This window comes from Chiloscyllium plagiosum, unplaced genomic scaffold (assembly GCF_037043375.1).
Source record: "Chiloscyllium plagiosum isolate Xiang-an unplaced genomic scaffold, Cpla_swu_hap1 HiC_scaffold_28, whole genome shotgun sequence".
Classification (NCBI taxonomy): domain Eukaryota; kingdom Metazoa; phylum Chordata; class Chondrichthyes; order Orectolobiformes; family Hemiscylliidae; genus Chiloscyllium; species Chiloscyllium plagiosum.
The window spans coordinates 33901164-33929056 of record NW_028270166.1 but is presented as its reverse complement, the minus strand read 5'-3'; the positions used below and the strand labels follow the sequence as shown (position 1 = coordinate 33929056).

General features: G+C 40.1%; 2 protein-coding genes across 5 annotated transcripts in view; both read right to left on the bottom strand.

Annotated features, from left to right (window-relative positions):
- Nucleotides 1–1213: 1213 nt before the first annotated feature.
- Nucleotides 1214–6014, bottom strand: mrpl54 (mitochondrial ribosomal protein L54). Its single transcript, XM_043721006.2, has 3 exons — nt 5898–6014; nt 4612–4768; nt 1214–1780 (listed from the first exon to the last, which is right to left on the bottom strand). Exons 1-3 carry the CDS (start codon nt 5998–6000, stop codon nt 1648–1650), a joined length of 393 nt encoding a protein of 130 aa, XP_043576941.2. The 5' UTR covers nt 6001–6014; the 3' UTR covers nt 1214–1647.
- An 18276-nt stretch (nt 6015–24290) lies between these two features.
- pip5k1ca (phosphatidylinositol-4-phosphate 5-kinase, type I, gamma a) overlaps nt 24291–27893 on the bottom strand; it is a 95915-nt gene continuing 92312 nt past the window's right edge. For all 4 annotated transcript variants that reach the window (XM_043721007.2, XM_043721009.2, XM_043721010.2 and 1 more), the window contains one exon: nt 24291–26915. In XM_043721007.2, the coding sequence (XP_043576942.2) occupies nt 26913–26915 (3 nt within the window). In that variant the 3' untranslated portion in view covers nt 24291–26912. The remainder of the gene's footprint in view (nt 26916–27893) is intronic.

The window sequence follows — 27893 nt, the reverse complement described above, 5'->3', positions numbered from 1 at the left end:
GAGATTGCGCTGAGTGCAGTAATTTAATTGAATATCATTTAAGTTACCTTGTTATAACTTGGTTTAATTTTATTTCATGTGTGTTTTTTGTTCTTTCTCCTTGGTTATTTATTGAACTTTAGTTTTTATAGGGTTTTTTGTGTTTCTGTAGTCTGGAGTAATAGTTTGTTTCCTATTATTATAAAGTTGTCATACTATTTTGTATTGGATTAGTAAAAAACCTAAAATATTTTTTCAATAAAAAAATGCAGTGCCAAGTTGTAGGGTTGGATCTGGGATAAGGTGCGGGGAAGGGAGATAAGGAAACTGGTAAAATGGACATTGATCTCGTGTGGTTGTTGGGTCTCAAAGTGGAAGGTGAGGTGTTCTTCCTTCAGGCATCGGGTGGCTAGAATTTGGCAGTGGAGGCGACCCAGGACTTGCGTGTCCTTGAAGTGGGAGGGGGAGTTGAAGTGTTCAGCCACAGGGTGATAGGGTTCTTTGGTGTGCGTCCCAGAGATGTTCTCTGAAATTTGTAGTGGTAGGGGATGGGTCTGGGTGGGATACTCTTCGGAAGGTTTGTGTGGACTTGTTGGACCAAATGGCCTGTTTCAATACTGTAGGGATTCTATGATAACCCAAACTGGACATTGTTGAGCAAGTTATTTCCCAACAGTCAACAATGATTAGATTCTTAACTGTTTTCAATTCCACATATATTGTTGAATTTATTTGCCATGGTGGGCTTCAAAAATGCCACCCTGACCTGGTCTGGTCTAAATGTGACTCCAAGCCCCCAGCAATGCAGTTGACTCTTAATGCAGTCTGAACGAGTCAGTTCAAGCAGCAATTAGGAATGGCCAATGAAATCTGACTCAGCCAGCCAAGCCCTCATTCCATGAACAAGAAAAGACTAAGTCAGATTCTTGTGGTAGTTGTAGTATCTATATGTCTAAGCCAGGGGCCAGGTCAAGTCCCACCTGCTACAGAGGTCTGAAATGACATCCCTGAACAGGGTGATTAGAAAATATCTAAAATAAAGCTAACCTCTCTGAGGGTCAATGCCCAAAGACCCTGCACTCTTCTCAGGGTTAAAATCCAGAGTTTGTACCCTTTTGAGGGTCAAGGCCAAAAGAAACTGTACCTCAGATCATCAGAACCTGTCAGCACAAGGGTTCATGCCCTATGAGAGTCAGGGCTATTGGGATTGGAAATAAGAAAATAAGAGAAAAAATATTTTTGTAAATTGCTATTTTTATTCTGCATCATTTATCAGTAAATGGAAAATGTGAAGCACATTTTTCCCAAGTGTCACTGTCTGAATCACATCACCCATGTTCAAGGAACACAGACACAATTCCTTTGGAACACAGACAATTCCTTCACAATACACTCCTGTGTGTTTGATTGTTGGTTTCAGTGCAAGTAGCTTAAAAATGTGTTGCTGGAAAAGCGCAGGTCAGGCAGCATCAAAGGAACAGGAGAATCGATGTTTCGGGCATAAGTCCGTCCAGCAACACATTTTTAAGCTCTGATCCCCAGCATCTGCAGTGCTCACTTTCTTCAGTGTAAGTAGCACAGGATGTCCGTGATTTGAATTCTCTCCTTCAGACTGCAATCCTCATTGTCGAGAAATGGATCTCCGAGTCCAATATCCTTAAGATTTTTCTAGAATGCCTTTCCTTTGTGAACTTTGTTGTGTTGCCACATGTGCTGTTTTCTAATCAGTTTCCAGTATTCCCAAGATTCCGGGTCTAGTTCATCCAAACTCTTTGGTGGACCAAGGTGCAACCTAAACAACCTACAAAACATTCATTTATTAAATAAATCCATTTATTGTCTGTGCAAGGCAATCACAATAAACCAATGCCAGCTCAGGGGCTCCCCCTGATGGGGTAAAGAGGAGATTCATTGCAGCAAGGAGCTGAAGAAGTCAGCAAGACTAAAATTAAATACACACTGAATTAGATGATGTCAGAAAAAACAACTTCTCAGCGGAGAGAAGATATTTTTTCAAAAATCTAGATTGTTTATCTGCCCCTGATCAGGGTCATGGTCCCTATAATCTGGCAAAGGTTCCCTGAATGTTCTCAGGGTGCTGGAAATTCCATAACTGTTGCCAATCCCAAGATGTAAGCAAACTGAGTGACATTGTGGATCCCTACACAGGACTCGAGAGGCAACCAAAGAAGGTAGGGGTTGTGTAAGGGACCACATTTCTTTGAGTGAATGACATCAGTCAATCCATTGAATCTTTTTCGTTCCCTTGATAATTAGCAGGTTTTAAGATTAACTTGATTGACTGAATTCAGGACCCAGATTCAAGTCCCATCTGCTCCAGAAGTGTATTTTTAATCAACCTTTCAGAGATGGTAAATGCAATACCCTAGCAGTTCTCTCACCAACCTCCTGTAAAATTCAAATTAATTGTGTAAGATCATAAATAGAAGTATGCTATTCAGTCCATTACATGGCATTTGATGACTGATCTAAGTGTGGGTTTAATGCCATTATTTTGTCTGTCCCCATGCAGTTCCCCTAGTGAACTGGAGCCCACAAAAGCCAGGTTACTCTTCAAATAACGTAATCACTAAGCTAGCATATCTGTTGAAACACAAATATCAATAGATATTACAGAAAATATCAATATCACATTCTTACAAATTATATTCATATTCATGTTTCTTGGCACTGTGAGGGATATTTAACACTGACAGAAACTGACAAACTAATCAGGGTCAACTTGATATATTATAAAGGCACCTACAAGAATTTTTAGTTATGAAGAGAGGTGGATTAGACTGGGGTTATTTGCTTTGGAGTAGAGGAGACTGAGGGGAAACCTGGTTTTGATATTTAAAATTAAATAAGGCATAGATTGGGGTAGACAGGAAGAAACATTTCCCCTTGGTGGAGGGGGACACAAAAGTAAGGGAAGGGGCAGGATGTTTCGAATTCATTTTATCGTACTCACAGGAGTATGATAACTTAATGGCACCATCTTAGGTACAAAGGTACCTAGCTACAGAATCTTAGGTACAAAACAGAAAAATAAAGAAAACAAAGGTTAAAAAGATAAACATTCTAACTCTTCTAACCAAAAGAGAGAAAAACAAAGAAGCCCTGTTAACAGTTCAACATCACAGTCCATAATTATCTGTGAGAGGGGACGTGAGGAAAATAGTTTTCACTTAGAGGGTGGTAGGAATCTGAAATTCTCTGGGTATAAGTATTTTAGAGGCAGAGACCCTCTTAACATTTAATAAGTATTTGGATGTGCACTTGCGATTGCAAAGTGCACAAAGCTATGGGCCAAGCGCTGGAAAACAGGATTAGAATAATTAGATGGTTGGTTTTCAGCAGAACAGACTCGATGGGCCAGAAGGCCTTCGTCTGCTGTATAGATCTTGATGATTCCAGGGGGGCAGAATCTGAATTAGGCCAATTAAAAATTGGGAAAAACTTTTCCACATAAAGGGTTAATAGAGTCTGGAAATCACTGCATTAAATCAGCCATTTAACTGAAGAGCTTAAAGACGAAAGATACACAAACAATAACAAAAGAAGCACGAGCAGGAACTGGTCAGTTGGTATTTTCAGTCCGCTCTGACATTCAACACAATAATGGCTAACCTTCTACCTCAATTCTGCCTGCCACACTGTCCCCATTATTGTCCTTAGTATCTAAAAACCCATCAGCCTCTGTCTTGAATCTACTCAAAAATTGAGTATTTCTGGAAATGAGAATTCCAAAGGGTCACAAATCATTTACTGATGTCTCATTTCAGTTCTACTCTGGAGATAATGGCCTTATGAATCCCTAATTGGGGAAACATTTTCTTAGTACTGACCCTGTCAATCCTCTGAGATATTACGTTTCCATTAGAAGAACTCTCAAATATATTCTTCCATAACTGTACACATCACACCAGTGGCCTCATCAACATCTTATATAAGTGCTGGCCACATCCATATCCCATAAATTAATTTTAAAAATATGGACTTTAACCCAAACCTTCCAACTCAGAGACAGAGATACTATCACTGCATCATAAAACCCTAAACTTCGAAAAGGTGCTGCAGAGCTGCTTCTTTCATGGAAGTGAATAACTCCCGGGACCATTTCAGACTATTTAAGATTTAAGACCATCCAATGTGGAACCACAAAAGCAGGATTGGACGAGGATTGCAGATTTCCTTCCCAAGAGGACATTAGTGAGCCAAAAACGTTTTACTACAATTCGATCGTCACAGCTACCGATGCGAGCATTTTAACTGAATTTAAATTGCATGACTGCTACAAAAGAGGATTTCAACTCGTGTCTTTGGATTGTTAGTTCAGACCTCAGGGTGATGAGTCCCTAAGATAACCAATATGTTGTATTTCTCACTTTGTTGAACATATTCAAGTATACATATGGAGAAAGAACAGGGACTGGATTAACAAAATGAAGTTATCATGACTAATAACAATGAATATCCGCTACAGACAATTATTGGACAAGAGGACAATAACCCCAAAACCATGACTATGGGCTATTACTACAGTTAGGTATCCATACGTCCACTCGATCAAGGGCAAAAGGAAGTAAAGGAAGCACAACAAGTATCCAGGTAAGTGACAAAACTCACCACTCAGGGTATTCTGCGTCTGGCCGCAGTTCTGGATCTTTGCCTTGTTTATAAATATTGACTCCCACAGCATGCGTGGTCAAAATTTCAGGATCCTTACAAACCTCTGGACCTTGCAGAACTTCTTTAACTCCCATCTTTCCTTTCCCCTTGACAGCTGCAATGATACAAAGGAAATATCAAGACAGGACTTAGCATCTTCAGGACCTTCTGAAGTATGAATGAAGTTAATGCACTAAGCTAGTCATTTGTTATGAAGTGGGGAGACATGGATAACATCATTACACGTGGGGACACAACCCACCACTGTCTGAGCTATCACTTTAGCTTATAAACCCTTAAGTTATCTCAAGCATGTGACTTAATAGTAGTTCTGGGATTTACGTATTAAATGAACCAAAACTTGCAACCCATTCTAAAAGATGAAAGACTTAACAGCAATCTAGATTTGTTCAATATATCGTTTCAGTTGCATGACACTGTAATTTTTTTGCTATAAACTGTGTCTTATGATCCTGCTCCACAGCAACGTGATGAAGGAGCAGCGCTCAAAAAGCGAGTGCTTCCAAATAAACCTGTTGGACTATAACCTGGTGTTGTGTGATTTTTAAATTTAAATTTATTATGAAAGTTGTGCATTCAAGTTGGATGGGGATTGCTTTCACCAATACATGAATGACCCAGACGGGAAAAAGGCAGAGAGAGAAATCGGTGGGCCTGCTTGGTGTCGGGTGTCTAATGATTCTGTGCAGTCTTGGGACTGCTCAGAATGTGGGGACATGGAGAAGTTAGGCTTTGAGGCTTCATGAGGTGCTCCTGCCATGTGTTTTTAGTTGGCTGGGTGGCGGGGGAGTGGGGTAGGGTCTGTGGGCTACGTAGCCCATTGTGCTGGAAGGGGTGGGCACTCTGTACCCAAATAATACCCAGTCTGCAGAAAGTATGATGCTTGCTCCAACACTGTGCACCCTGGGGCAAGGCGTGAAGATGGATAACAGCAACACTGCCCAGCCCTATGGGACTGAGAGAGAACCCGGCACCGACCACCCTGGGGGTTGCAGGAGCATTCACGCTGTCTGAGGCCTGCTCTAGACGCGATGGAGTGTTAGCTGGCCCCGGCTGACTGCTGGCGGGCGGGGGGTTCCGGGGCCCGCTTACATTGCCCGGTCCGGGGTCGGTAACCTGCAGCCTCGCCTCAGGACAGGCCGATATTCAGGCCCTGCAGGCTCACAGCCGGGATCTACAGCCTTACCACAGCTTCAACAGAGGACTGCGCCTCCTCTACTCACCCGCCTTCTTGGCATATCCACGAGCCACGACCGGACACACTCGGACCGACTGCAACGCGAGCCTCACCGAGCAACACCGCCCTAACCGAGCACAGGCGGCCATTACTCTCCACCACCTCCCCGTCAATCACTCACCGTCCCGCCCCCTCTCCGTCAATCACTCACTGCCCCGCCCCCTCCCTGTCAATCGCTCACTGTCCTGCCCCCTCCCCGTCAATCACTCACTGCCCCGCCCCCTCCGTCAATCGCTCACTGTCCTGCCCCCTCCCCGTCAATCACTCTGTCACGCCCCCATCGCCCTCGATCACTCTGTCCCGCCCCCTCTCCGTTAATTCGCTCACTGACCCTCCCCCTCCCTGTCAATCGCTCACTGTCCCGCCCCCATTCCCGTCAATCGCTTACTGTCCCGCCCCCTTACCCGTCCATCGCTCACTCTGTCCCGCCCCCTTCCCCGTCCTTCGCTCACTGTCCCGCCCCCTTCCCCGTCCTTCGCTCACTGCCCCGCCCTCTTCTCCGTCCATCGCTCACTGCCCCGCCCCGTCAATCGCTCACGGCCCCGCCCCCTTTCCAGTCAATCACTCACTGTCCCGCCCCCTTTCCCGTCAATCACTCTGCCCCACCCAGTTCCCATCACTCACTTAAACTTCACCAACACATTCCACCCTGACCTTAAATTCACTTGGAACATCTCTGACACCTCCCTCTCCTTCCTGGAACTCTCCATCTCCACTAATGAAGATCAACTTAACACTGACAGTTTTTACAAACCCACTGACTCCCAGTTACCCGGATTACACCTTCTGCCACTCTACCTCCTGCAAAAATGTTATTCCTGTATTCGCAATTCCTCCGCCTCCGCTCCCAGGAGGACCAGTACCACCACAGAACACACGAGATGGCCTCCTTCTTTCAAGACCACAATTTCCCTTCCCAGGTGGTTGAAGATACCCTCCAATGCATCTTGTCCACATCCTGCACCTCTGCTCTCAAACCCCACCCCACCAACCATAATTGAGCCCCCACTCCTCACGTGCCACCCTACCAACCTTCGCATAAACCACATCATCTGCTGACATTCCTGTCACCTCCAAACGGACCCTACCACCAGAGATATAGTTCCCTTTCCACCCCTTTCCGTAAAGAACATTCCCTGACTACCTGGTCAGGTCCACACCCCCCAACAAACCACCCTCCCCTGCCAACGCAGGAATTGCAAAACCTGCACCCACACCTCCTCCCTCACCTCTATCCAAGGCCCCAAAGGAGTCTTCCACATCCATCAAAGTTCCACCTGCACATCCACCAATGTCCTTTATTATATCCGTTGCTCCCGATGCCATCTCCTCTGTAGAGCGTTTTAGGGAACATCTCCAGGACACGCACCAATCAACTCCACTGGCCTGTAGCCCAACATTTCAACTTTCCCTCCCACACTGTCGAGGACATGCAGGTCCTGGGCCTCCTCCACCGCCGCTCCCTTACCACCTGACGCCTGGAGGAAGAACGCCTCATCTTCCACCTCAGAACACTTCAACCCAGGGCAGCAATGTGGACTTCACCAGTTTCCTCATTTCCCCAGTCCCTTTACGTAAGAACTGATCCTCATCCTTAACAACTTTTCCTTTGAATTCTCCCTCTTCCTTCAAACCAGAGGGGTGGCGATAGCTCGGACCTATGCAGGTACCTATGACTGCATCTTTGTAGGATATGTGGAACAGTCCCTCTTCCGCAGCTACACCGGCACCATTCTCCACCACATTGATGACTGTATCTGCATTGCCTCGTACTCAGAGGAGGAGCTCAAACAGTTCATCAACTTTACCTACACCTTCCACCCAGACCTCAAATTCACCTGGACCATCTCTGACACCTATCCCCTTCTTGGACCTCTCCATTTCTATCACTTGCAACCAGCAACTGACTTAGCACCAACATCTATTACAAACCCACTGACTCTCACAGCTACGTTGACTGCATCTCTACCCACCCCCTTCTACAAAAATGCAATCCCATATTCCCAATTCCTCTATCTCCACTGTACCTGCTCCCAGGATGAGCAATTCCACTGCAGAACATCCCAGATGTCCTCCTACTTCAAGGACCATAATTTTCCTCCTCAGTGATCAACAATGCCCTCAACCGCACCTCTTCCATCTCCCACACCTCGGACCTCAAAGCCCTCCATACAATCACAAGAACAGAATCCCCTGGTCCTCACATTCCAGTCTACTGATCTCCAAATCCAGTGCATCATCCTCTGCCATTTTCACCCCCATGCAGACTGACCCCACCACCGCTATTTCCTTCCCTCCCCTATCTGCTTTCTGTAGGGACTGTTCCCTCTGCGACGCCTTCATTAGGTCCACACTCCACAATAACATCTCCTCCACACCTGGCCCTCTCCCTGCAGATGCAGGAAGTGCAACAACTGCCCTCACACCTCACCCTCACCTCCATCCAAGGCCCCAAAGAATCATTCTAAGTCCAGCAGAGATTCACGTGCATATCCTCTAATCTGATTTACTGCACCCATTGCTCCCAATGTGGTCACCTCTATTTTAGAGAGACAGTGTGAAATTTTGGGGACCGGTTCAAGTAACATCTATGCTCTGTACTCTCCAATCAACTCCACATCCTGGTTGCCAGCCATTTCAACTTCCCCTCCTACACCCCCAACATGTCTATCCTGGGCCTCCCCCACTGTCAAAATAAGGCCACACGCAAACTGGAGGAACAATACCTCATCTTCCACGTTGGAAGTTTACAACCTTATGACCTCAATATAAAATTCACCAGCTTCCAAATCTCTCCACCCCACACCTGATCCCAGGGTCAGTCCTCCCTCTCCACCCTGACCCTTTGAACTGACCTAACCTGTCCATCTTCCTTCCCAAGTATCTGCTGCACGCTTCCCACTGAGCAATGTCATTCATCTCCTACCCATATCCACCTATCACCATCGCACCAACCTTCCCCAGCCCCACACCCCTCCTTCTATTTATTTCTCAGCCCCCTTGTCAGTCCTGCCCGAAATATCAACTCTACTGCTCTTCTGATGCTGCTTGACCTGCTGTGCTTCTTGCAGCTCCACATTTTATCGACTCTACCCCAGTCCACCTCCACATCAGGCCTTCACCTGTCAATCATTCCTGTGTCATAAAGCTACACACTCCACTGATGTCAGCAGCCCTCTTGCCACTTTGCTATTAGCAGGTGATCATAGAATAGAATCCCTTGTGTGGAAACACACCATTTGGCTGAACAAGTCCGCATCGACCCACCGAAGAGCATCCAACCCAAACTCACTTTATCCATGTAACCCTGTATTTTCCATGGCTAATCAACCTAACCTACACATCCCAGGACAACTTAGCATAGCTATTCCACCTAACCTGTACATCTTTTGGACTGTAGGAGGAAGTCAGAGCACTTGGAAGAAACCCACGCAGACGCAGGGAAAATATGCAAAATCCAAACAGACAGTCAGCAGAGAATTGAACCTGTGTCCCTAGTGCTGAGGCAGTAGTGCTAACCACAGAGGTGACATTGCAGTGCCTCCTAGAGACAGTTTCTATACATTGCAGCATTGATTAGGACAGCCACCTTAGGTCAAGAGTATAAACAGTTTGGAGAGCACAAGGGCTGCTTCCCTAACTTACTCATTCCTTTGTCTGCTTAACTTTCTTTCTCCAGGCACCATCTCCATCTATTTGCTAGCTTTCCCCCACCCACCATAAAATACCACCTTCCCTAGATCCTGTCACATCTGAAGAACAGTCACTGGCTTAAAATCGTAACTCTACTTCCTCTCCACAGATGCTGCTGAGCTTCTCCAGCAATTTGTTTTTGCTTGAGACTATTCCATTTTTCATGGCTGTAAAAGAGGCTCTTGTGGGAGTCAGAAATTCTAACTAAAAGTCTTACTCACCTTCCCTAAAGGTGTTATAATCTTTAAAAGATCATTGACGTTCACTGTGACTATTAAAGTGCGACTTATGATAATGTTGGGAGAGTGAATTTGGGGAATAAAGGAAAGTATGCTGTTCCTTGTGCTCTGAACTGTTTTAACATCCAGGAACTGACCCCTATTCTGCTGTAGAAGCTAATTATTCAGTTAGTATCTGGTAAATGAAGATAAAATCTATTCCTAAGGTTTACATTACAGCAACTAGCGAGTTTGGAGAAGATTTGTAGCTCAGGTTGAGATTCTGGATGTAAGTTTGCTCACTGAGCTGGAAAGTTCAGTTTCAGATGCTTTATCACCATATTAGGTAACATCATCAGTGAACCTCCAGTGAAGCACTGATGGTATGGTCTGCTTTTGGTGTGTTTAGGTTTCCTTCAGTTGATGTCATTTCCTGTTTTTTTTCCCCTCAGAGGGTGATAGATGGGGTCAAAGTCAATGTTTGTTGGTAGAGTTCTGGTCAGAATGCCATGCTTCTAGCAATTCTTGTGTGTCTCTGTGTTTGGTTTGTCCTAGAATGGATGTGTTGACCCAGTTAAAGTAGTGCCCTTGTATGTAAGGATATTAGTGATAGTGGGTCATGTCTTTTTGTGGCTAGTTTTCTGCCTGTTTGTCCAATATAGTGTCTGTTACAGTTCTTGCGAGGTATTTTGTAAATGACGTTCGTTTTGTTTGTTGTCTGTATAGGATCTTTGATGTTCATTAGCTGCTGTTTTAGTTTGGTTGGTTTGTTGGCTACCATGGTGCCAAGACATCAGAGTAGTTTGGCAATCATTTCCAAGATGTCTTTGATTTAGGGGAGAGTGACTAGGGTTTCTGGGCACGTTTTGTTTGCTTGTTTGGGTTTGTTGCTGAGAAAGCGACATTCTGAGGATACCTGAACACAAATAGAAAGCAGGTCATAACACAAGTACTTCACCAGAGGCACACTGATGTTATCTAGTATGTTGATGAAAAATCTGAAAATGAACCTTCCAGCTCAGCAAGCAAACTTACATTGAGGACAGTAACTAGTGGTAAAGTTAATAAATCTGTAAACTCATTTTATTCAGTTACATATTTATGAAGGTAATAGAAACATTAAGGGCGGATCTGGCTGATGTGGCACAGCTGCAGTATTCGAGAGTTCCTAGATGACAGTTTGGTGCAAGGCAAAATGTTAACAGTAAATCAGAGTCATAGAAAAGTATTTTAACATTGAGCAGTTTGGACTCACTTTATGAGCTCAAGGCTTCAGTATGACAACAGGTAGAGAGAGTTATTTGGATACTTTATATCAGGAGACAGCCACGCCTCATGATTGGGTCATCTGGTTTAATAGGTTTTCAGGGACAAGACTGTGAGACTGAAATAGTTAAGGGTCTCCAAAGGGCAAGAGTCCCAGCCTTTGTAATTGTCCAAATGATTTGAGCTTCTTTCTGTGTGGGTGAGCGGGGGCTATATGTAAAGGAGCTAACTAACTATGGCACTGTGGTACAGGAAGCTATTTAAGTGGGGGAAGGGAAAAAGAAGAAATAGAAGGAAAAAAGCAGGTGTGGGGAAGTAGGAAGATCATTCCAGAATCCCAAGGCCAATGTTCTGGGAACATGGGATCAATCCCACCGTTACAATTGGTGTAATTTGAATAAAAAATCTCAAATAAGTACATGTAACCAATGTCATTAAGCAAAAGATTTGACTCACCAATGTCCTTTAGGGGAGAAAATCTGCCATCCTTACCTGGTCTGGCTGACATATTACTCCAGACCCATAGCAATGCCCACCAAGCAATTAGGAATGGGCAAAAATGAAACATTGGGAAAACAAAGATAGCCGGGAAGAGTATAGTCAGAGGGATTGACACTTTTTTCTTGCAGCAAAGTGCTTGAATCCAGATGGTTACATTACCTACCCAGTGAGAGGGTTGAAGACATCTGCTCAGGGCTGGACAGGAACTTGAGGTGGAAGAGGATCCAATCATTGTAGTCCATATAAGTACTGACATAGGCAGAACAAAAGGTCATTTTGAATAATTACTGATGGAAGAGGCTCCACCTCAATTATACTGAGGTCAGTGATTTCGTCAGCTGCATAAGTAGGTAAGTAGAGTGGATTTTGAACTAAATCATGGGGATAAGGGATCAAATTTGGAAAGATGTCAGAGTAGAACCAAGGACAATGAGAAAGGTATTAAAATAGGAAATGATAAAAAGACAGCAACATTAAGGGATAGAGCAGAAATCTACAAGTACACAAACAGTAAAATTAAGTTACACAAAGAATAAACTACTCCTATTAATGAATAAAAATATGAAATTACTAAAAAAGATAATAGAATTAAATATTCTGATGCAGGTAGCATCCAAAACAAAACAGATGATCTGAGAGCATAAATGGAATACAGAGGCATGGCTGCAGGATGACATAGCTTAAGACCTAAATCTTGAAGGGTACAGGGCACCTGGGAAGGTCATGAAAAGGTGGAAGGGTGGCTCTGTTAATGATCGGTGCAAGTGCAATAGAGTGGGGGCAATGATCTAATTTTAGGAAACCAGCACATGAAAAATAAAACATAGTGCAGATGCTGAAGATCTGAAACAAACAACAAATTCCGAGAAACTCAGGTCTGACAATATTTGAGGAGAGAAAGTAGTTAACATTTCAAGTTCAGTGACCCATAGATATTGCAGACCAGTTGAGTTTCTCCAGAAATTTTTGTTGTTTGTTTCAGCACATGTAATAGTTTGGAGAGATATACTAAATGATTGATGCAAGAAGTCATTTGCATAGAGTGGTGTACAGACCTAATGACTAATTACACAATAAGTGAAGGATAAAGGTAGGAATAATGAGAACTCAATGGGAAGATGCAGTGATAATTATGAGAGATTTTAATCTACATAGTGACTGGAAGAGTCAGATGGGCAAAGTTGGCCTAGATGAAGCTTTCATGGAATTTTGTTTTGAATAGGTTCTTAGAACAGCATTTTCTGAAATCAACCCAGAAAGCAGGCGACAGTAGTCTTGGTATTGTGCAACAAGATACGATTAATTAATGATGTCATAGTAAAGACACCTTTAGGTAGCAGTGACATAATATAACTGAATATTACATTTATTTTGAGGGAGAGAGGAGTGGATCAGAGATTTTTTTTACTTATTCAATAAAAGTATTATAAGAGCATAAAAGCAGAGCTAAGATGTACTGGCAAATGAAGATAAATGATAGGTCAATAGAAATATAGTGGCAATCATTTAAAGTTAAATTTCAGACTACACCAAATAAATACATTCAAATGAATAAGAAAAATTCAACAGTACAGACCCTCGATCCATAGTTAACTAGAAAGGTTAACAGCTCATATCACACCTAACAATAAAGCAAATAATTGTGTAGAAATAAGTGGCAGGTCACAATGTTTAAAAAAGCAAAGACAGACCACAAAAGAAGAGGTTAAAAAAAGAGAAAAAGCAATGCATAAATATAAAAAGATAGTATCAGTTTGCATTTTTAAAAAGATGGTTAACAAAGTGAATGTCAGTCCTTTAAAAAGTGAGTCTGCAACATAATTAATGGCAAGTAAGGAGTTGATAGACACACTGAAAAGGTATTTTGCATTGGTCTGCACCTTACAGAATACAAATAAACATTCCAGAAGCAGTTATAATCAAGAAATCGAAGGTGGAGGGGGACTCAGGTACATTACAATCACCAGAGAAGTCATAGGAAGTAAATGTTTGGACCTGCAGGCTGACCAGTACCTGGATCCTGATGGACTTCATCTTACTGTCTTAAATGCAGTGCTAAATGAGAGAATTGAAGCTTTGGTTTTAATTTTTCAAAACAGCTTTCATTTGGGGCATTTCCAATTAGGTTGTAAAGTAGCAAATGAAACTCCTTTATTCAAATAGTGAAAGAGACAGAAAACAGGGTACTACAAATTAGTTTACCATCTGTCATAGGGAAAATTTTAAATAAACAATGGGCAACAGCTGGTTAGCACTGCTCCTTCACAGCGCCAGGGACCTGGGTTCGATTCCTTGGGTGACTGTGTGGAGTTTGCACATTCTCCCCATCTCTCTGGTTTCATCCCACAATCCAAAGATGTGCAGGTTAGGTGAATTCACCATACTAAATTGCCCATAGTGTTTGGGGATGTATAGGTTAGGTGCATTAGTCAGGGGAATGGGTCTGGGTGGGATACTCGTCAGAGGGTCAGTGTGGACTTGTTGGGCTGAATAGCCTGTTTCCACACTGTTGGGATTCTATGAAGTCACTTAGATAAGTTCAAGGTAATCAGAGTCAACATAGTTCTGTGGATAAAGATTAATGTACTGTGCTTGGATTTGTAGAAAGTAGTTGATAAAGTTCCACTTTGCATAAAATAAAAGCTCCTTCTAGAAGGCAGCATATTGGCATAGTCAGATGTTTGGTTAGAGACAAAAAACTGCAGATACTGGAATCCAAGGTAGACAAGCAGTAGGTTGGAAGAACACAGTGGCTCAGTGGTTATCACTGCTGCCTCAAAGCACCAGGGGCCCCAGGTTCAATTCTGGCCTCAGGCGACTGTGTGTGTGGAATTTGCACATTCTTCCAGTGTCAGTGTGAGTTTCTTCTGGTGCTCTGTTTTCCTCCCACAATCCAAAGATGTACAAGTCAGGTGAATTGGCCATGTTAAATTGCCCATAGTATTAGGTGTATTAGTCAGAGGAAAATGGGTCTGGGTGGGTTACTCTTCGGAGGGTCGGTGTGGACTTGTTGGGCCGAAGGGCCTGTTTTCACACTGTAGGGAATCTAATCTAAAAAAATACACAGCAAGCCAGGCAGCATCAGGAGGTGAAGTCAACGTTTTGGGTGTTACGTCATAGACAGAAGTTTGGCTGGCTAGGAAGGGTTTGGAGAGATATGTGCGGGGTGCTAGCAGGTGGGACTAGATTGGGTTGGGATATCTGGTCAGCATGGACGAGTTAGACCCAAGGGTCTGTGTCCGTGCTGTACATCTCTATGACTATGACTATGACTAACAGGATTTGGAGAGTAGGCACAAATAGGTTTTTCCTGGTTGGAAAGATTAAATGCATGATGCGCCACAGGAATCAGTACTGCGACTGCAACTGCAAGGACAGAAGGTATGTTTGCCAAACTGATGGCACAGATACCGAAGGTGATTGGACAAAGATCTGGCAAATGGAGCAGAAAAGGCCGAGTGAAATTATCCATCTTGACAAGAAACAAAAAAAAAGTATTATTCAAATTTTGAGAGATTGTAGAGCTAAGGTGGAGAAAGATTGGGGTTCTGGGCATCCTCATCTATATACAGATGGAGCAAGTAATTAGGCAAGGTAATTGAGTGACACCATTTATTTTAAAGGAAACTGAATACTGTAGGAAACTGTAGGAAGGTTATGCTTCAGTTCTGTAGAACACTAGTGAGACCACATCTTGAGTACTATACACGGTAGTCATCAAACATTTAATGGAAGATGTAAATATTGGAAGCAGTTCAGAGAACATTTATTAGACTAATATCTGGAATAGGTGTGTTTTCTTGAGAGGTAAGGTTGCACAAGTTAGGAGTCTGTTTTTTGCCCAATCTTATATCATTAAGAACTTCCTGTTAATCACTATTAGGCTAAGTGAACAGGTTTATTTCAGAGAATATTTAACTGATAATATTGAATTCAAATTTCAGTTAAAACAAATTTTAAAACAGAACAGCAGACATTCAACAATGTAGTGTTTTATTGTAACATTGACATTTCATAAGAAAAAAAACAGCAAGAACAAAGAGCTATCAAATAAGTTCCATCCACTTCACCAACCTAATTGTTTAAATTAGGGTTAAAAATATGCATAAGGAACACAAAGGCTCCATTTTAATACAGTTCATATCAGGTATTCATTCATTTGCGAATATAAATGACCTGTAGTTTAAAAAAAATGCTTTGAGCTTTCGGAACAGACTTCAGCTGAAATCAGGAGTACAGAGCAATTCTGAGTGTTGATAAAGACAGACAGAAAAAGAACACTCCTGTGCAGCAACATGATGGCTTAAACACACTACCTGAAAATTCCTTAATTGAAAGTAAGACTATTGTTAGGTCATTGTGTGAATCCACTTCACACGGCTTATCACTTATAACGGGGAATATGATTCAACCCATTGCATACTACATGCCAGCTGCCAGGCACTAATACACTATTAATATCAAATAGTCTTTGATTTAGAAATACATCAAAGTGGGGGAAATATTTCCATGTATTTTTATGTACAATCATTAACAAATATATACAAAAACTGCATATGTACAGAAAAGAAATTATTGAGCCACTGGCCTGTGATTTAATAAACAATACTATCAGAAACAAAAGGACAATAACACATCGTAGATACTTTATTAATCAGGAATTTTTTGTTCTCAAATAAACATTATGCTATTCATTTAGAATTGCATCCCTGAAAATTTAAAACCATATTCCATAATTTTAATTTATAAAATGCTATATTTTTGCTGCATTGCTCTGACAATGAATAAATCAGAGGCAATGGCATTTCTTCTTAGTAACCTTATCCTTCCCACTGAAGTAAAACATTGGTACCATGTTTCAGTGTGGCAATACAAGTAGGAGCTCTTCCACTTCACTCTGTATAAAGTGTGAATGCATAAAATCATTGTGGATAAGGTGCAAACCTGTTAATAAGTCGGCCTATGTGCCTGGTAATGCACATGGACATCATCTGCTATTGTAAAGCTACAGCATCTCCAAATACACACAATTTTCACAGATAATTCAAATTTAATTTGTTGAAACATTTAAGAGTGTCAGAAACACTGGAATGTATTAATGATATCTGATTTGCAATATTTAACAAAAATAATTAAAAGGTCCATTAAAGCATTTCAAGTATGGAGTTTCACCGCAAAGCTCACTCTTTTCACCACCTCTTATAAGTGCTTCTTAATGTGGGAAACAGTTCCACGGTAGTTTTCTGGTAGTTCAGTGTGGAAGCTCCATATACTCAAGTTAGAACACTTCCAAGTTATTTGACCATTCACAGCAAAATGCTGAGCTTAGACGCTACCTTCACCAAATATCCATGCTATCCAGAAGCCAATTAGTACAGATAAGGGATTTGGATAATATTCAACGTTCACCTCCCTAGTCCAGGAGCACAACATCAATTTTCATGCCCTTGTGCCAGAGATCTGGGTTTGAAGTTAAGACCACCTGGTTCATAATGTTTAATAGTGCACTGCTTTTGCCATTTGAGCCACTGCTGAGAATCTCATTGCACATTTCAGACTTGATGTTAAACACAGTAGATATTCAGAAGGAAAATTCATGTAGAAATGCAGAACAATAAACGCTTATAAAATACTAATTTTGCTGCAAAAAGACATTCAGTCCGGATTTGCAAAATGAGTTCAGATATCACAGTTTATCTGGGTCAGGAACATAAAAAATAGTTGGGGGATCTTTAGGCTAATAGAATTAAGGATAATTTTCCAAGGAAGCAGACCAAAATAAACAATATAAATGAGATTAGGATTATTGCCTTTCGAAAGAGATTGAGGGTTGTGATGGGAAGGTGGGGGATAATTTGTCAGCTAGCGTTCAAACTAATTAATGATCACATGGTTTTAATACCTTGTATATTAAAATTTACACCAAATAAGGTAACATTTGAGATTGGTCATTAAATTATAGGGGATACTTCAGACAAAATTCTACATACTGTACTTTTTTTTGTATTCTACAGGAGTAGAATCATTTTTCTGGAAGATGTTTCACCCTGAAATCAAGCAGCTTCAAGACCTCCTGTAAGAAGTGCCTCAAATGGAGGCTGCTACTTTAAAATCATGTTCTCTGTTGAGTGTTAAACTATTTTCTGAAACTATTAACATTGCCATTACACAAGATAAAACTCAAAGGTTAGGTACTCTGAGGAACGGGATAGGGCAAAGCTAAATTAACTGTGGGAATGGATGAGTAGAAAGTTTTTAAACCAGTTTTAACTTGACCATTATCCTAAATTTTTAAGTTGATGGCTTTGCTTTTTTGATTCTGCTCTTCTTAAAGTATTCTTTTGAAAAATGGGATTTTGATTGTCCTGAATCACACAACATTCAGAACAATTTCTGAAAAATTCCTAAAACAATTTCTCCCAACCATCCATTATTCAATATAGTAACATTCTGAAGATCAATAAAAGTAAATGAAACTTGACTTAATCACTATTTAAAGGGCATTTTGTTGTTCATTAGTTATATCCAGCCAATATTTTAAACTAGGAACTGTCAAATACCTGATAAGCATTAAATAAGATGCAAACAATTTGACAGTGAATGAAGTAGTTTTGCCACTGGGTTTATTTATTGTATTGGTGGAGTTATGCCACAGGAAATATTCAACTTAAGTATAATATATTTCAATGCTCTTAGTCCAATCCCTCAAACTGTTCCTCCAGACCTGTAACCACTAAAGCTTCACCCGAGTTCAGTAGTACACACATGTTTATATTCCTGAGATGCAAACAAGTTTGGGAGGACAGAATCCGATAGTATTGGTGGCTTCTCTTCGCCTTTCAAGCAAGCAACCAAAAAAAACACTTCACCAAAAGCCCAGTGACATTGTGATGTGCTGATAGTTGAGTAGATAAACAATGAAGTGAGTAAGCCAGAATGATAAGCAATTTTACTGGTACTTATCGATGTGGAAACAATTAGCAGCGTTAAACCTGTCTCTCTAATTATTTCTGCAAACAAACTGTGCAGAAAAAGATAGAGAAGTGGGTTTGTTTTGAAGTCAATCTAAGACCTGTGGGCTCAAACAAATCAGTACTTATGATAATAAGTAAAGGCTAAAGTTTAATGAATACCTTCAGCGTATGGCTAACTTGAATCAGCTTGGTTATAGCTATTAAACCATACAATATTAGCTATTGTGCTGTATTAATGCCACCATCTCCTAGTATGCTGACACTGTGAAAACACTTGCAACACCAAAGTGCAATTTGAGGTGGGCAATGGCAGGTGTACAAACACGTTTGAAGTTCGTGGCAGGAACAAACTGCAAACAGATAAAACAGATTTGGAAGTAGAAGAAATACCTTTGATTATCTATATAAACATTACTGGAGTGCAATCAAGACAGATTTTTTAGCAATTTGAGAATACAAGATTCCACTTTCATCAAAGCATCCAGTCCAAGAAGTAAAAGTTAATAAAAAATACACAGATGCCTGCAATTCTAAACTGCAACTTTAAAAAAACTAAACACTACTCATGTAATACTTCTTAAGTTTGCTATTTACTCAAACTATGTACTTGCAGAAACATATCTTAGAAAGATTAAAAAAAAATTCTTCATGCATTATTCAACAAAAACAACAGACATTTGAGTTTCAGCAATGTAAATAAAACAATGATATACACATTGAGTGCAATGCTAAATATAAACATCCAAAGAGAGAAATCCATTGTCTATGCTTTAAAATTGTGCAAACAACATGTGTTAAAACTAAACAGGAGAAAAAATGGGCGACTGAAAAAAATTAAGTTTTTCATATTCCTGAATATTTCACTTGTCACCATTCTCTCAAGTACAGAACTGTCATTCTTAAAAATCACACCCTTTGTTACTAATAACCTCTTGCAGACAATCACTAAATCCACATGTTTATAGTCACTTGTCTGCTGAATGGGTGGTTTGCTTTGCAGGGTGATGCCAACAGTGTGGGTTCAATTCCTGTGTTGACTGAGGTTACCATAAAGGATTCTCCTTCTGAACCTGTCCCCTTGCCTGAGGTGTGGTGACTGTCATGTTAAACCACCATCAGCTGTCTTGCTCTAATGGGAGAGCAGTGCTCTGGCAACTTTACCTTTTACAGGTACAGCACTTGTATGATGTGCTGAAAACAATTAGTCTTAAATAGCTCCTGAGCAATCAAACACTTCAAAAAGATCCACTAAGCAGAAGTCACAATGGCTCCTCAACACTTAAAACATGAAAAACTAGATGCTATTTTAGGTAGAGCATCTTGATTAGAACCAATGAATGATTTTAAATGAAAATTTTCAAATGTCTTTTCTTCTTAACTGATGATTAACACTGCATTTCAGACCTTTTAAATTTTTGACCATTTGTGCTTTTGTTTTTAAAATGAAAATTCCAAAAGAACAGATAGCAAGGTTAGATCTCATACAATACAGGGAGAACTAGCCATTTGGATACAGAACTGGCTCAAAGGTAGAAGACAGAGGGTGGTGGTGGAGAGTAATTTTTCAGACTGGAGGCCTGTGACCAGTGGAGTGCCACAAGGATCGGTGTTGGGTCCTCTACTTTTTGTCATTTATATAAATGATTTGGATGTGAGCATAAGAGGTACAGTTAGTAAGTTTGCAGATGATACCAAAATTGGAGGTGTAGTGGGAAGTGAAGAGGGTTACCTCAGATTACAACAGGTTCTTGATCAGATGGGCCAATGGGCTGAGAAGTGGCAGATGGAGTTTAATTCAGATAAATATGAGGTGTTGCATTTTGGGAAAGCAAATCTTAGCAGGACTTAGTACAGGGGTACAGGAGTTGGGAGGTCATGTTGCAACTGTACAGGACATTGGTTAGGCCACTGTTGGAAAGATGTTGTGAAACTTGAAAGGGTTCAGAAAAGATTTAAGGATGTTGCCTGAGTTGGAGGATTTGAGCTATAGGGAGAGGCTGAACAGGCTGGGGCTGTTTTCCCTGGAGCATTGGAGGCTGAGGGATAACGTAATGGAGGTTTACAAAATTATGAGGGGCAAAGTCTTTTCCCTGGAGTTGGGGAGTCCAGACCTAGAGGGCATAGGTTCAGGGTGGGAGGGGAAAGATATAAAAGAGATCTAAGGGGCAACTTTTTCACACAGAGGGTGGTACATGTATGGAATGAGCTGCCAGAGGAAGTGGTGGAAGCTGGTACAATTGCAACATTTAAGAGACATTCGGATGGGTATATGAATAGGAAGGGTTTGGAGGGATATGGGCTGGGTGCTGGCAGGTGGGACTAGATTGGGTTGGGATATCTGGTCGGCATGGATGGGTTGGACCGAAGGGTCTGTTTCCATGTTGTACATCTCTATGACTCTACGAGATGGAAAGATTCGCATTTGTCTAGCATTTTATCACAATTCAAAAATCCCGAAGTGCAGCAAGTAGAATTATGTTAATGTGTAGTGACAGCTATGGGGGTAAATGTGAAGTCATTTAGTGCACAGCAAGCTCCCACAAACACAACATTAAATGAAGTTAGTTTATTGTAAAGTGGGAAAATTAATTTTCAAAATGTACACTGCACATCAAAAACAAAAGAAGAAAGTGAGGACTGTAGATGCTGGAATTCAAGAGACGAGAGTGTAGTGCTGGAAAAGCACAACGGGTCAGGCAGCATCCGAGGAGCAGGAGAATCTATGTTTCAGGCATAAGCCCTTCAACAGGGAGAGATTAATTATGCCTGATGAAGGGCGTATGTCCGAAATGTGGATTCTCCTGCTCCTCGGATGCTGCCTGACCTGCTGTGCTTTTCCAGCACTACACTCTCGACTTCAAAAACAAAACCAGATAACTAACCGCCTTTTCTCACATTTCAAGCCACGATATGAAATTCTTTTAAAATATTCATTGCTAACATGTTTCATATTAGCTGTTTTCTGTTCCTGATTATTAAGTAGGTGATGACATTTATGACATTAAACAGTGCATTTTAAAACTAAAGTTGAACCAACTATGGATTTGTTTTTAAAAAGGCTAAAGTCTACAATCTGCTGGTGCACCTATTATTGTTACTATTCCCTAGCAATGTGAGCAGGAAACCTGCATGGATACAAAAACATGAAAAAAAAAAGCAACAATACCAATACTTTTACATCTGCAATAAATTGCCACCAAGATGGGCAAATTTAGTTATCTCAGTTTATTGGAAGGCGTATTTTCACTTCCATCACTAGTTAACTGCAAAAATTATTCAAGTTCTGTTTTATAGGAATTTTACAATAATCAACATTTTAATACTGAACCAGAGCACACTACCAATCCTAATGAATGTGATAGTTACCTGTGTCAATGGAAATGCTTTATTCTAGTTATAGGACAAATATCATCTGACTTTTCACTCCAGTTATCAATAGATTAAGAAATGTTAAGAATCTGAAATAACAATTAACATGGGATGTGTGCAGCACCTTCACTATTTTCTCGAAAAACATGTTAATCTTGCATTTTCAACATCTAATGCCATACTATGATCAACTGCAGTTGAAAATAAAGGAGAAAGCAACAAGAGACTGTAATTTCACCATTTTGTTTGGAAACTTAACATTAATGAAGTTTATTGATATTGAGAAAGTTGATTGCAATATTGTACAAGCTTAGCTATACAATTTCTTTTAAGGGAAGACCCTTCTGTTGGACTCACTACCACTTTCCAAACACTGGGCAGCAAGATTCTAAACAAGGTCTTCCTTATTCAATGTGAACATCTTACCCTATCATTTCAATTCTCCCCCTTCCACATCACCCTCCCAAAACACCAAATAGGATACACAATTATATAGGAATAACTTTGCCTACTCATTGTGCATTTTAGTGGTTGTTAATCATATGAATCCAAATTTGGGTGACAAAAAATAGCAAACTGCAGGGGACAGGAGAGCCAAGGCAAATTAAGTCCAAAGACATTTTCCAGCATGAAGTACAGTACAGAATTTGAGAAAGAGTATTTGAGAGAAAAGAAAAGAATATTTGAGAATACTCTGTAATCAAAATGAACCAAGGACACTGTAGCTGCCTACCTTATGTTAGCTGGAGAACAAATGTGATGTGAAAGAAAATTCAGCTCTATGTAACTCCAGGATGAAAAGAACAATCTTGATAAGCGATAATATTACTAAATTGTATTTCTTTTAAAAATAAAGACACTCACCTATCCAGCCATCACACTGTTTGAAATAAGCAATACTTCATAATTGGTGTAATTTCATTTTTTGTCAAATGAGCAGAATGCTTCTTTCATTGAACTGCTTGGCATCAAAACTCTTCCACAACTTAAGAACCACACCTCTCTCCATCAAAGCAGGAGAGTGCAAAAACAATTTGGTAGAAGATCCAACTGGTGATGAAACAAAGTTACAAGTTGCAATTTAAATAGATTGTGACAGCCAGACAGAGCATGATTTGTACAGGCAATGTGGTCAATGAGTGTAGATGAAATTAAAACAATTTTCATTTGATAAAGATTAAGTACAAGATTGAGAGATATGGAAACTACTATGTCAGCACAATGGCCTTCAATAAAATAAAATTACCAATTAAATTCCTTCACAGAGGGACACTTATATAATTTATGCTGTTAAAAATGACAACATCAGGTTATAATCCAACAGGTTTATTTGAAAGTACAAGCTTTTGGAGCACTATTCCTTCATCAGGTAGCTACCTGATGTTGTGAAATTTTTAACTTTGTACACCCCAGTTTAACACCAGCACCTCCACATCATAATTTATGCTGTTTTGAGAGTGTGTGTGTGTATGTATATGTATGTTGGGGGGGGGCCTGCAGGCTCAAATGAATAGCAGTTCCATCTCTTAACTACTATCCTCAATGAATCAGCTGTAAATTGGCATTGATATTGGAAGGAAAGCAGTGTTAGGATATCATTCAATCTGGAGGAAGTTTATATCTGAAGAAGCTAAGGAAAGTTAGGAAACGAATAATTTTGAAAATCAGTTACATACATATCAACATTTTCAAATAAATTACCTTTTCATTAGGTACATGGACAGAGAAAACATGTGCAAAAACTATTTAGTCTCCTCATCATTCCAACATAAAATGGAATGACACAATTCATATAAATGCAAAGCTTTAAGATGCAAATCTGCCTTCCTACTATTGGGTTTAGATTAGCTGTTCTGGAGATCCAATTTCCAGTGCCTTACACTGCATCAGCAAATTTTAAGCATTGGATAATTCCACATTAAACCAGTTGTCTCAAATTACACTGGATTATTTTTTTCCTGAGTTTCACAACTCAAGGCTTAAATCAGGTAATGGGGACTTAATCCTTCCTGACTGGCATCAACTCATTTTCCTTTTGCTTTTACTGAAATTAAGCAATCAACAGGTCAGTTTATTTAACATCTAAAAATGTAACAATATATTTAATTATACATTAAACACCAGTTAATAGAATAAACTGCATCAGTACATATCCTTAAATATTTATGAAAATACATCTAATTCCCAGTTAAGTGATATGACAGGACATTCGGTACTCTGACCAAACATTACACTCAAGACTTCAAAATCAAGATTCCCCCAAATTCAATGCACTGGTAGTCAGAATTCATAACTGGAGAAAGCAACAACCAAATACTAGAAAACCCCACACAAATCTGACTGCAGTTAGCACCAGAAAAGTTTCTAAGACAAATTTTACAACAATGTAAACCATACCTGAATTTTAAATCAATTTAGGATACCAGTACTCAAACAGTGGCAATTGCAGTCAGATGGGATCCACAACAGAAGAAATATATTCAATTAAACTTGCAACACCTATGCAAGTAACTAATCTTTTTGTTTTAAGTTTATTTTTGAAAATATTAAAGGAACGTGTCTGAGAACTACTATACAATCAATACAGTTCAACTGAAGTCTTACAAATGATCAAATAACTACTTGTTAAAACTTGGTCACGTCTGAACTCTAAGACTTCATGCAGTCAGTATCTCAGTACATTTTTGATAGCATAATTTTGTTAGTCCTTCAACGTGATCTGCACTGAATCAACAGCACAGAAAAAGTTGGTTGCTTGTGCAATCAGCACAAAAAAAAGGAATGGAAACAATATCAACAAAACCTGCAGTACGCATTTAAAAACCCAGAGTGATTTTCAAGTAGCTGTTTAACAGCAGCAGTTCAAGCATCTGTTGAAAACCAAAAGAGGCTTTGCGGTTTTGGTTTGGAAACAGAAACCTGTATCTCTTTAATGCTTTTCATGACCTTAGGAAGCCCCAAAGCATTTTACAGTCAATGTGGCACTCTGAAGCATAGCCACTGTTCTAGTGTCAGGACATCAAGACTTCTTGGCTTTCTATTGCATTTGGTCTCATGCCTCTTATCTCCATACAAAAATATGTCCAAACTGAGTGACTTAGCGAATAATAGTATTTCTCTCCAATTTTTCTTGGTTTTTGATTTCTAAGTAAAGGAAACAATAATTAATATTGGGCATAGCAGACACTTGACACCTGATACATGCTAGTGATTGAGAACCAATTAGATCGATTACAAAAATTTACAAGTTTAAAACTTGTTAAATTGTGTACTTTGAAATTTCAGGACCATTTATGGAGTTTAAACCCATCTCTCTTTTTTTATAGAATTTGTAAATTGTAAGAACAGAAATTTCAAACAGCACAAATGAGTAAAAGATCTATTCACAAATTGGATAAATTGCCTGCATATGAAGTGCGCAACTGCCACGTCTAACATGGCTGCAGTTTTGATACCCTAAATTTAAACAGCTGAGTTTTGAGAATGGACTGGAGGGGGACAACTGTCGGTTCTTTATAATGAATAAATGAAGAACAATTCACTTTGCTCATTTCCATTCATTTGTATCTTGATTAGGAACATAATATCATTGACATAATTGCTTTAAATGGAATGGAACATTAGTGTTTGTCAAACCTGTGTTCTGATAGTTCATTTCATAGCTATCTCAGTGTAATGTTCATAGTTGTAATTCATCATACATATTTTGGATTTTTTCTTTCAACACAGGTTCATTTTGGGTTGTAACAACTTAAAAGATTTAGATATTACAAAATTCAAAACATTAAATTTTATACACATTTGCAATTCTGTATTGTAGCTGATGTTCTAGAATGGTATAGTCTGTTCAGAAAACACATGCATTTCAGAAACATGATGTGTCACAGAAGCAAAGAAAGTGCTTTTCAAATACTGGGGCTGAGATACATTGTTGGGATAATATAGAGGAAACTTTATTCTGCATTTGACCCATGCTGTACCTAGACCTAGTGCAGTACCTAGTCCTTAATTGGCAACCAACAGAAAGCTTGATATTGCAAGTAGTGTGTGTTGTACCTGACTTGCGACATTTTTGATTTTAAACCTGGGAGTCTGATTTGGGAAAATGCTCTATCCCATTGAATATTTCTCAACCTGATTAAGACATTAAAAACTAAAGCTGTAAAAAGACTTGCAGCTTTGGAAGGCTTTTCATATATATGTATGCCAGCTGATTGATTGCCCGTCACAAAACTGCTCTGCTTTCTACACTTTTCTTCCCATAAAAAATAAATAAAATGTCTGACAACTGCAAATTCAATTGAGGAGAATGCACTTCTGCTATTTGAGGCACATTCACTTTTGAATTGTGCTTTTTTTTAGCCTTCAGTGCTTCGGTATAACTCAGCTTTCTACTTATATTCACAAACAAATGAATGTTAATTAATACTAAAGCAAAATTAAGCTCAGCACAAACTGAAGAGCTTGATTGCTCGCACATGATTTACACAACTGGAATCACATTGTCTAAAGCTGCATGAACCTTGGATAAAACAGAAAAAATGCACATTCACAGAGGTTGATCATGGCACTCTGCAATCTGTTTGAGAAGACAGAATCAAATTGAACAGGCTTCGGCTGGACACAGATTATTTAGCAGTGATTTGTCACTGACAAGTATTGACCACATAAAATCACATGATATGGTTGCTGCATGAGCAGAGTTGTGCAGAAATTTTGTTAACACTAACAAACAAGTTCACCTGCTGCCCCACCACTTCCATTCCCAACAAAGTGTCTTGGTTCCAACTCCCCAACATGAATTCTGTTTCAGATGTTTTCTTTGCCAAGTTTCACAGACTACACAGTGGAACACATAGGGCCCAGCCTGAGTGATATGATATCACTCTGATCCAATGGAGTGAGGCAGCTTCAGACCAAAATATGTTGTTCTTCGGGAAGAACTTTCCTCTTCATTCTTCAAAACGGTCAGAGTAAGTTTTACTGATGAGAAACGAAACACACAGTTACGAAGTGATCAACTTTAAGATAAATACCAATATCTGCAAATAGCATTGATTTCCCAGGTATTGGTTCTTGCAGACCTCAATTTCTACTTGTAAGTGCCAGCAGACTATATAATTATGAATAGCCAACGTAATTGAAATATTTTTGTCTAGATAACCACAGGTGTTTTAAAGGTAATCACAACTCTAACAAACCAAATGATTTTTTTTCCCTTCTCAATTAAAGGGCACCATCGTCAACTGCAGCACCTCTACCACTACCTAAGGTAAGGTCGGCCAATGCAGCATTGACAAAGGACTGAACGTAGGACTACCTTCATGCAATTATTTAAGCCAAACAAATGTGTATGTCAATTTTGGTGTAACTACTTAAGCAAATGAATGCAACCATTTACTTAATCGCTGATGTCTGCCAGCTGAGTAGCGTAGCAGGTGTGTTGGGTCCATAACCCAGAGGTTGACTGATTGAAGCCATCCACTGACACTTCTAGTTAGTATTTGTATGTGAGACCACCTGGTCAATAGACACTTGAGCTCTTGTGGCAAGTGGTCGTTTCCCTACCTCAGGTCCACGAGGTCTGGATTCAAGTTCATTTGGCTCCAGAGGTATGTAATAACACCTCTGAACAGGTTGATCAGAAATATCTTGAAAGGCATTTGTTGTGCAGTGATAGTGTCCCCAACCACGAAGGGATGCTTACGTTCAAGTCCCATCTGCCCTGTATGTCAACATACAAAATTGGAGCAGGAGTAGGCCATCTGGCCCATTGAGCCTGCTCTGCCATTCAATAAGATCATGGTCAATCTTTTTGTGGATTCAGCTCCATTGATTCAGCTGCTCACCATAACCCTTAATTCCTTTACTGTTCAAAAACTTATCTTGGGCTTAAAAACATTCAATGAGCTAGCCTCAACTACTTCATTCATCAGGGAATTCCACAGATTCACAACCCTT